Source organism: Salvelinus namaycush, chromosome 11 (assembly GCF_016432855.1).
Source record: "Salvelinus namaycush isolate Seneca chromosome 11, SaNama_1.0, whole genome shotgun sequence".
Lineage (NCBI taxonomy): Eukaryota > Metazoa > Chordata > Actinopteri > Salmoniformes > Salmonidae > Salvelinus > Salvelinus namaycush.
The window spans coordinates 43,754,558-43,765,617 of NC_052317.1; the positions used below are offsets into that span (position 1 = coordinate 43,754,558).

Consider the following 11,060-nt stretch of genomic DNA (forward strand, 5'->3'; position numbering starts at 1 on the left):
TCTAGTGCTCTACTTTGTGTGTGTGTGTGTGTGTGTGTTTGCGAGAATAAGTTATATGCATGTGTGTTTGTGTGTTACCACGCGTGTGTTTGTTATACTCACAAACGTGTGTTTATGTTGTATGGTAGTGTGTGTGTGTGTGGGGGGGGGGGGGTCTCTCTGACTCTGCCTCACACCCATACTACCAAAAGTTGTTATACCTTTACTTTTAATTAAACAAAGTTAATCTTTGAACAACAACAAAAAACACGTGTATGATCAACAATCTAGAAAAGAGAACAATGTGTTCGCTGATTAATATCAAAATCTAAAACTAAATTAACCATTTTACAAAAAACATGATGGATGATGGTTGCCCAGCCTGGTCTCATAGACTAGACGTAACATAGTAAATGTAAATCTGGGGCACTCAAATTAATATGATATGTTATGTTCGGTATGGTTACATAAGATAGAAGGTAACTTAAGTAGGATGGTTGGTCGGGGTGGATGGGTAGACGTATAATGCGAAGGTCTAGCAAACTAACGGTTGTGTGTTTGAATCTCATCACGTACAACTTTGGTATTTTGTCTAATTAGCATCTTTACAACTACTTACTACCTTTTAGCTACTTTGTAACTACTGTCATGACGTTGGCCTGGGGGTAGGTTTATGACAGTCATAAATACCTCTTTCCCCCGTTCCTCTTCCCTACTCTACTGATGTGACATTAGAAAGCCCCTTTGGTTAACATAGAGATTCTGGGAACATCAGAAATTGGGGGGAAATGAACTATATTCTGGTAATCCGACCAACTGAACATATGCGGTGGTACTTAAGGTATATTATGTCAGTTCGGTTGCCCTCTGACACATTCTCATCAATGATAGAATGACATAAACTCTACTGTGGAAAGTCTAAACATCAGAGGTATCGGATTCACATGGAATTGTTGTTTAATTCAAATGTTTGAATATGAAATTATTTGTGAAGAGATGAAATGTAATTTTAGCTTCCAAATGGGAGATTTGGGTTTTCATAAGTTTGGGCCTCTGCTCAACCAGCCCCTGTGAAGAGACATGGGTAATAAACTTTTCAGACACACCCCTCTCCCTCCACCTATATAAGCCATTGACAAAAATATAACTTCCTGTTCCGAGGATATGAGGGTGACGATCCCATGTCAGAATGGTTCAGGTAATAACTACAGAACTAAGCCAACATCAGCATGAGCTTTGGTTGTGAATGGTATGAACTTTGAACTCGTATTCACTACAGAAGTGATACCTCCTAGCGGTTGAGTTAGCAACAGCTGCTACAAACGCAGGTTAGGAAGGACAGTCAGAGTATCCCGTCTACTACACAACAACGTTACTACAATGTATCCAGTGACCACCAGAGACATTCTTCAAAGGACAGAGGACTCGGTTTGGCAACACGGTCTTCCTTCTTCCACCAACCTACTGAAGCGCAGCTCAGAGTAAATATTTATTGCATTTTCCTTTTCCAAATGGGCGGTAATTTAGAATGCATAAGATACTGTATTTACGATAGCACAGCTTCGCCTCTGTTCCAGTCTCCCGCTCTTTCACTAAAACCCAGCCCCCTTTCCTTTGTGTAACAAGCTGTCATATCTGTTCCGCCCGCTAGGGACGTTTTCCTTTATGACGGCAATTTGTAATCAAGTTATGATTTAATTGTGTATGTTTGATTCTGTGTGATTAGTTAGGTATTTAGTAAATAAATAATTAAACCCAATTTTGTATTGCTGATTCAACTTGTTAGCCAGGATTCTTGCAGATAACCAATAATTTACAACTTTCAGAATATGAGACTGAAGTAAGATGACGATTGATGTTGACTGCTATTGATGTAAAATATTGTTAAATCTTTAAGAGTTTATTCGGAAGATAACGGCTCTATAAATATTCTTTCGTGGTGCCCGACTCTCTAGTTAATTACATGTACCCGATTAGCTCAATCAGGTGATATTAATTACGGAGAAAGTATTTTATAGGATAGCATGTCATAGCAATTAATCCGGCATAGCCAAAGACACGACACTACTTAGCACGTTAGCTTAACTTTAATCCTAACCTTAACCCTAACCTTAATCCCTAACCCTAACCCCTAGCCAAGCTAACGTTAGCCACCTAGCTAACATTAGCCACCTAGCTAACGTTAACATTTGACACCTAGCTAACGTTAGCGTTAGCCTCCTAGCTAACGTTAGTAACAACAAATTGTAATTCGTAACATATGTTTTGAAATCCGTAACATATTGTACAAATTGTAATTCGTAACATATTATATGAAATGGATGATGGACATCCACAAATGAATACATACCGTACAAAACGTAACATATCATACTAATTGGAGTGTCCAGGATTTACATTTATTAGGTTACGTCTACCCCTGAGTCCAGGTTGGGTTGCCTTAAAGAAAGTAAACAAAACCTGAGCATATTACTCAGTGGTAATATCTATGTTAAAAAATACCACCTTCAACCATTTCTCTGAAACACACATATCATACAAGGCATCAGTGCATATGGTCAAGCATATCCCTTTGTAATTAGTATGGACATCTATAATCCACTGTCAAAATCTTTGTTGTCTCACTGAATGACCAAACTCCTAAACTGCAAAACCTGTGACAGACCCACATGGTTTAGTTTCAGTCTCAGACCACCAATACATACATAATTATAGATGTCTCAAAGCTTTCTGTAGCCACAATAACATGTGCTAAAACCCATTCCTTTCTAGGGCCCTTTTCAGACCTCTTCCTGGTTTATGGACATTTCTCAACCCAGTAGATTTTCACCAATGTCATTCCCAGAGAGATCGGTGATGTTATTCCCTAACGGAGGAAGGTACTTCCTGGGATCACCAGGGAAAGGTACGGAGGGGGGCTGGTTGAAATGCCCCATCAGGAAGATTCCGATGGTGCCCATGAAGAACGACAGCGCCATGGCGATGAAGCACACCCTGTCAATCACCCGGCCAACCAGGAACCACTCCTCATTCTCCTGTTGTGGCATCAGAGGGACAGGTCAGAGGGGAGACTAAGAAGTGGAGAATCACTCTAAATGTTGGGAAATCAGTTTCCTTTCAGTAATGAAAGAGTAATGAACGGTATTACAGAGTGAAACATGTTCTGGCACAAAATGGTAACTGTGCATCACCCAGGTGGGTGAAACACATTTGGGAGACTCACATTCTCAAAGTTGTTTTGTTGCCTGGCACTCTTGGCAATATGTTTGCAGGATTCCACACACTGGCGCACCTCCGGTGAGGCCTGGGCCAGGCTGGTCCCCAGATCCTGTGCCGTACCCCCCTCAAGACTGTTATCTAGGGTCAAAGGTTAAAAAAGAGAATTATTAACCTATACACATTTCTTGCAATTTTCTCGCAGCTAAGATTGAAAATATGTTAACACTTTACATTAAACTACCCTTATTATTGTGTAATTACACTGTACTTACAGCAGCAAACCTAACCCTAGCTTCATGTCCAGCTGCTGGTTCAACCCTAACCCTTATACTAACCCTTATCCTTATCCTAAGTGGAGGGTAAGTACAGTGTAAACAAACATTCCCATCAATTCCCATTGTAATATTCTATATGTAACACTACTCACAGATCTTCTCCAGTGCAGATTTCATGAGGCCGTCTCTCTCTCTGAGCCTGGAGAACATGAGTTCAGACCGGGCCGTCTTCATGACGTATTCTTCTGCCTTGATGATGAGTCCTAGGGAGCTGCGGCGCCGGCAGGGGACTAGAAATATGTTACTCCCACTGTCGGTGCTGTAACTGTGACCATTACCGGTTCCATCACTGAAGTCACAGTCCTCAGACGGTGTCCAAGGTCGCATCTGCATCCTCAACAGCCGAGGCAGGATGTTCAACAGGACCTGAGGTCAACATTGTCAAGGGTCAAAGGTCAACACCAGAGTTGGGGTAGGTAGCCTAGCGGTTAAGAGCATTGGGCCAATAACGAAAGGTCGCTGGTTCGAATCCCCTAGCATACACTTTTGATGTGCCCTTGGGCAAGGCACATAAACCCAATTGCTCCTGTAAATCGCTCTGGATAAGAGCGTCTGCTAAATGATTAAAATGTAAATGTAAATATGGGGCCAATTCGAATTGAAGACACTCAATTCAGGAAGTCTATTTTTATATATATATATATATATATATATAGATAGATATATATAGAGAGAGAGATAGAGAGATAGATTGCTTGTCCTCAGTTTATTGATAAATCATTCAAATTAGATTTTTAAAAATCTATTTGTGAATTAGAATTTCAGTTTAATTCCTGAATTGACCCCATCCCTGGTCAACACTACCAGTCCAGATCAGCCAAACGTTCCCTTATGGCCTAACAAGCCATCCGGTAATGCAGAGGACCATATAAAACCACATTAGAGACTTGCTGGTCACAGTTTTACAGTCTTACCTTCCTGACTTTATTGTTCATGATGTGTGTATTGGGGGACCTTAGAGACAGGTTCAGCACGATGACACAGTTCATTACTATGATGGTGGTCACGGACATGACAAACATCAGGTACCTACAAAACACATGAAGCCATTAAAGCTAACGGTTACAGAAATCAGGACTGCAGGAGGCTCTATAGATCTCTGTTAAAAACCTCTATATGAGTGACCTGTTGTTACGTTGGACACCTACTGACAAAAAAAATACGTTATTAAATATTTTGACATTTTTTGCTAAAATAAAGATTTAAGGAAATACAGGTAGGCACCACATTACTACAAGACAAAACATCTCACTCAATCAAGCCTGATGGTCTATATAAGCCAGCATCGATATAATAAAACAAAGCTTGAAAAGGAAGTGGAATGGGGTAATGTCTTAGTGTGATGTGGGAAGAATCCCATACTTTACCTTGTATGCGGTACAAATCCCATTATTGTGGGAGAACCTCCTCTAACAGTATGAATTAAGCTGTTTGAGACGGTTTGAATCCTAAACAACCTGCCTACACATAGTGTGAAGTACAATACCAACATAGCTACTGTAGCAGGTCAAAGCTGTGTGCTGGAAAACCTTGGTAGAGCATGGGTAAAGTACAATAGGCATTGTGGGGCTCGTGAATTTCCTTTCTTTATCGACATCCGACCAATGGCTACTTCTCACTTAAAACATAGTTTTTTTTGTTTTTAATAGAATAACATATTAGAACTAGAAGGTCGTTTTCCATTAAGAAAATTGTGTGACTTGCTTCCACTCTTTAGAAGTACTTTTGTGGTAGTTGAAGAAGTTTAAAACATTTTACTTAAAGGGAAGCAGTAAAATATAGTCTAAGTAAATTATATTAAAATAAGTGGTCCTACTTTCCGATAAGAGGAACAGTCTGGGAGGTTTCTGGAACCTTGTTGGCTATGAGGATGAGGAAGACAGTCTGGGCCAGGAGAATCATGATGGACACGGTGCACTTCTGACCCCCAGCTGACCAAAACCAAAATCAGATCACAAGCACAGAGTCAATCAGTCGATGAAAATCTACATTTACATTGATATTTTAGTCATTTAGCAGCTCCTATCCGGAGCGACATGCAGTTCATCATCAGACAATGAAATACTGTATGTACTGGGTTTCACAAGCATCTATAGGTGTATCAGAAGTGTTACCGGGTAGGTTAGGTGAATGTCTTGAGTGCGGACAGTGAGTATGTGAGTGTGTGTGTGTGTGTGTTTGTGCATGAACGTGTGTGTGCCTGTACATGTGTATGCGTCCGTGTGTGGGTGTGTGTGTGTCCATGCAGTTGTCACCTTTGGCAGGCAGGAAGTAGACGAGCAGGCCCAGGGATGAGATGAGGACACAGGGAACGATGATGTTGATGACGTAGAACAGAGGTTTCCTCTGGATCATCAGGAAGAACACCACTTCCTGGTACTCTAACTCATCTTTAGTGTAGCGCTGGTTAATCAGCTTCTTAGCAGGCCTGTGTTTGATGATCCACTCCCCATTCTCTGGCAACAGACGAGAGCTAGAGTTAATATGAATAGTGTCATGGCTTCCATGTATGCTGCTTAGAACATTATCCAATTCTGTCTAGAATGAGATAACGAGAGAACAAGAGGAGGTTTGAATCCTGTTCAGTTCCCAGATGATGCAAGAACTTTGTATTTGTTTTTAAGAAACAGAACCCAAATTGAATTGAACTTTTATTGACGATTCTATTTTTTTTAAATTGTCTTGTTGTAAAATGCTCTCATGTTATCCTCTGTTCCCTAATGTTCCTTGTATTTTTCATACGCTCACAAAAAAAACACATAAATCAGTCAAGGTGTTTGCGGCGATAGGGTTACTACAATACCTGTAAAAGCCTCGGGGTCGATCACCACCCACTCCACAGGCTGGTTGTCCTCCTCTGTGAGAACTAGTTCTATCTCGTTAGCGTTGTAGGTCTGGGAACTGAACACAGGGATAGAGGAAACAGTCATCCATAACCGTGAAACTAAAAACACAGAACCTCCACTGACACACCAATAAGCTGCGTCTCATATTGACTAACTTGATGTTTTTTATATTTGCGGTTTAATCGATTGGTTTCCCAGACCATTTTGCGTACACTTTGGGTTGGATTAAATCCCTATCGTGGAAGATCCATGTTATAGCTCGATTGAAATTTAAAGGCAATGTTCCTGCATTCACAGTAAATGCTGCATGTGTCGGCTGAATCGGAAATGAACTTTACATTATAACAGAGCTTTGCGATGTGGATTTAATCCAGCCTCTACTCAATTCTTTCAGATCTGCTGAAGGGGTATACAGTATAACGGCCCCGGGAGGATAAGGGCGAACTAGTCAGCTGCAACCAAAATGTCTAGTCTGCATTCAACCCAAACCCACTGAATCAAAGAGATGTTGGGGCTGCCTTAATCAACGTCATCAGCACCCGGGAAGCAGTTGTTGTCAGGGGGTTAACTGCCTTGCTCAAGAGCAGAACGGCATTTTCCGTCTTGGGGATTCAAACCAGCAACCTTTTTGGGTAACTGGCCCAACGCTCTTAACCGCTAGGCTACCTCCAGCTGGTGGTTATTTTCAATTGAGATTAGTCATTAGTGGGGTGTGTGTGACTGTGACGCCCATACCGGAACACCATGGTGCAGTTCTGCCAGTCGAAGGGGAAGTAGTTGACGGTGATGGAGCAGGCGCTGCGATAGATGGCAGGAGGCAGCCAGTACACACAGCCACCAGGAGACACCAGGGCATTACAGTACATGGCTATCTCAAACTTTCCGTCTACACTTTGGAGAGAGAGAGAGAAAGGAGGGAGGTTATGTATGGGATCACATGTTTTGTCTCACATCGGACAACTTCCTAACATGGATGCCATTATCATGAATCTGCAGTGTTCCCTTGGCCAGCACGTTAAGTGATGATTTTACGTCATGCTTTCTAGACTCACTTGTTCTCCAGGATGATGTCAGGCAGCCAGATGCTCTTGGATGGGATCCTCATCTGGGAGGTGAGGTTTCCGTACAGGATAGACCTGGGAGGTTGGTCCCACCTCAGCCTGTAGTCACACCATTTCTGACAATTGGAAAAAGCAGATAACAAATAGAATATGAAAGGAAACGAAGACAAAGAGTCGAGAGACATGGTGTGGTACTAAAGCCACTGTGTGAGTGTTTAACCTGAGTCGACAAGGGATTTTACCATTTCAATCCAGACGCTGGTTGTAAGGGCTTCTTCCTTTTCATTCTAGGGATGGAAAGCAAGATGATCACACACACACACACACACACACACACACACACACACACACACACACACACACACACACACACACACACACACACACACACACACACACACACACACACACACACACACACACACACACACACACACACACACTGACCAGGGAAATAAGGTTGGTGAGAGTCATCTTGACGGTGACCTGTGTGATGTCACCACTCTTCTCCATGGGCCGGACGTTCTTGTTGTAGCCTCTCATCAGGTCCTTAAACAGCTCCCCCTCCAGGTTCACCCCTGCTACCGCTGAGATACAATCAGAGACAAAATGATTGAGTGAGATAGAGAGAAAGAGAGACACATGGTGAGATACAATGAGAGACGCCAAGTGGGTTAGAGTGAGAGAGACAAATAGTGACAGCGAGAGATAGAGGGAGATAAGGTGAGATAGATGGAGATAGGGTGAGATAGAGGGAGATAGAGTGAGTTATTAATACTTCAATAGGGGAACACACAAGGTTGGATGTCAGCTAAAACTACATGATATATACAAAAGCATGTGGACACCCCTTCAAATGAGTGGATTCAGCTTTTTCAGCCACACCTGTTGATGACAGGTGTATAAAATGAAGCACACAGCCATGCAATCTCCATAGACAAACATTGGCAGTAGAATGGCCTTACTGAAGAGCTCAGTGGCTTTCAATGTGGCACCGTCATAGGATGCCACCTTTCCAACAAGTCAAATTTCTGCCCTGCTAGAGCTGCCCCGGTCAACTGTAAGTGCTGTTATTGTGAAGTGGACACGTCTAGGAGCACCAACGGCTCATCCGCGAAGTGGTAGGCCCCTCAAGATCACAGTACGGGACAGCCGAGTGCGTGGCATGTAAAAATCACCTGTCCTCGGTTGCAAGACTCACTACCGAGTTTCAAACTGCCTCTGGAAGCAACATCAGCATAAGAACTGTTAGTCGGGAGCTTAATTAAATGGGTTTCCATGGCAGAGCAATGCCAAGCGTCGGCTGGTGTAAAGCTCGACGCCATTGGACTCTGGAGCAGTGGAAACGTGTTCTCTGGAGTGATGAATCCCACCTCACCATCTGGCAGTCCGATGGACTAATCTGGCTTTGGAAGATGCCAGGAGAACGCTACCTGCCCAATGCATAGTGGCAACTGTAAAGTATGGTGGAGGAGGAATAATGGTCTGGGGCTGTTTTTCATGGTTTAGGCTAGGCCCCTTAGTTCCAGTGAAGGGAAATCTTAATGCTACAGCATACAATGACATTCTAGACAATTCTGTGCTTCCAAATTTGTGGCAACAGTTTCAGCAAGAAAATGCCTCCGTGCATAAAGCGAGGTCCATACAGAAATGGTTTGTCAAGATCGGTGTGGAAGAATTTGACTGGCCTGCACAGAACCCTGACCTTAGCCCCATCGGACACCTTCGGGATGAATTGGAACGCCGACTGTGAGCCAGGACTAATCGCCCAACATTAGTGCATTACCTCACTAATGATCTTGTGGCTGAATGGAAACAACTTCCAACATCTAGTGGAAAGCCATCCCAAAATAGTGGAGGTTGATATAGCAGGAGGGACCAACTCCATATTAATGCCCATGATTTTGGAATGAGATGCTCAACGAGCAGATGTCCACGTACTTTTGGTCATGTGGTGTAGCATTCTGTGAATGTGATGTGTTTTTCCTGCAGCAAATTATTCTTTCAATGTTATATACAAACAGCTAAAATATGTATTTTATTCCAGCTTCAAAGACATAAAAAACAAACATTGTCAAGATATTCCAGGATATGCATATAATTGGTACCATTGGAAAGAAAACACTTTGAAGTGTGTAGATATGTTAAAATAATGTAGGACAATATAAAACAATAGATATGGTAGGAGAAAATACAAAGAAAAACCAACCAGAATATTTTTTTTGAGAGAGACCGTGCTCTTACAATGGAAAGTATAGGGGCATACTGAATTCTAGCTCCAAGGATGCAATTCCTATGGTTTCCACAGGGGGTCAGTAGTCTATGTTCAAGGTTTCAGGCTTGTAACTTCCAAAATGAATAAGAAATATCAGTTTTAGTACAGGGACACAGTCTTGGAAATTCGTGTTTGGGCACGCCATGAAGACAAGACACACCTGCTAAAATCGGTTTCCTATTGAAAATACTTCTTTCCGTAAGAAATATTATAGTTTGATTACATTTTAGGGTATCTGATGAGTAAATAGAAACGTGTTCTGACTTGTTGAAACAAAGTTTAGGGGTAGATTTTCGGATTCCTTTCTCTGCATGTTGAATGAGTGGATTACTCAAATCGATGGCGCCAACTAAACAGACCTTTTTTTTAATCTAACAAAACAACACTACATGTTATAGCTGGGACCCTTTGGATGACAAATCAGAGGAAGATTTTCCAAAAGTAAGTAAATATTTTATCGCTATTTGTGAATTTATGAAACCTGTGCCGGTGGAAAAATATTTTGATGTGGGGCGCCATCCTCAAACAATCGCATGGCATGCTTTCACTGTAATAGCTACTGTAAATCGGACGGTGCAGTTAAATTAACAAGAATTTAAGCTTTCAACCGATAAAAGACACTTGTATGTACCTAAATGTTTAATATCCATAATTTTTATGATTATTTATTTGAATTGCACGCCCTCCAGTTTCACCGGAAGTTGTCCGACCAGCGAGACACCTAGGCTTAAGAAGTTTTTCATCAAAAGACAGCTTCCCTAACGGCCTTTTTTTTTGGAACACACAAAAATAGTTCAACTATTTTAAATTGTTTATTCTGTTCTCTAGTGACACTTTTAAATTATGCAAAACATTTGTGCAATTTTGAAGTGTATGCAAAAGCTTTAAACTCATTGTCATAATGCTTCTGCCAACCGCTCAGAAAACCTGTTTAAGCTACTCATCCCATACCCTGACATTCCACCAAATACCAATAAAATACCAATTGAAATACCTCTGTAAACTAGCCATGCTTACACAGTAAAGTGGATGCTAACGTTCTTACCAGTAGTGAAGATGAAGAGAAATATCCACAGACCGAGTGGTAGAAAGCATTGAGATCCTGCCGCCATCTCTGGGACTGAGATTATAAACGTTTCACACCGATACTACTCTTTAGGTTTGGCTGCCACCTGGCCAAGGGGTGAGGGGTGATGTGTGGTGTGTGTGGCAGGGGTGGGGTGTAGTTGTTAGTTTGTGTGTGTGTGGTGGTCAGGGATGTGTCAGTTTCAGGAGGGTTTACTGTCTTATGGCCCTAAAAGTATTTCTGGAGCGCTGCACTCCTACTGTCTATCCCAGGACTGCA

General features: G+C 42.0%; 1 protein-coding gene across 1 annotated transcript; it reads right to left on the bottom strand.

Annotated features, from left to right (window-relative positions):
* Window positions 1-2,789: 2,789 nt before the first annotated feature.
* Window positions 2,790-9,403, bottom strand: chrng (cholinergic receptor, nicotinic, gamma). Its single transcript, XM_039003298.1, has 12 exons — window positions 9,382-9,403; window positions 7,888-8,027; window positions 7,683-7,727; window positions 7,432-7,556; window positions 7,115-7,270; window positions 6,337-6,434; window positions 5,789-5,989; window positions 5,350-5,464; window positions 4,448-4,562; window positions 3,626-3,899; window positions 3,203-3,336; window positions 2,790-3,014 (listed from the first exon to the last, which is right to left on the bottom strand). The coding sequence occupies exons 1-12, from the start codon at window positions 9,401-9,403 to the stop codon at window positions 2,790-2,792; spliced, it is 1,650 nt and encodes a 549-aa protein (XP_038859226.1).
* Window positions 9,404-11,060: the final 1,657 nt, after the last annotated feature.

Bases quoted from the DNA above. Each gene is read 5' to 3' on its own strand.
- chrng (XM_039003298.1), bottom strand. From the start codon at position 9,403: ATGCTACACCACATGACCAAAA. The intron at 7,728-7,887 runs GTCAGTGTGTGT...TTCCATCCCTAG, and splicing joins TCACCAACCTTATTTCCCTG to AATGAAAAGGAAGAAGCCCT. The intron at 5,990-6,336 runs GTATTGTAGTAA...GTCTGTTGCCAG, and splicing joins CGACCCCGAGGCTTTTACAG to AGAATGGGGAGTGGATCATC.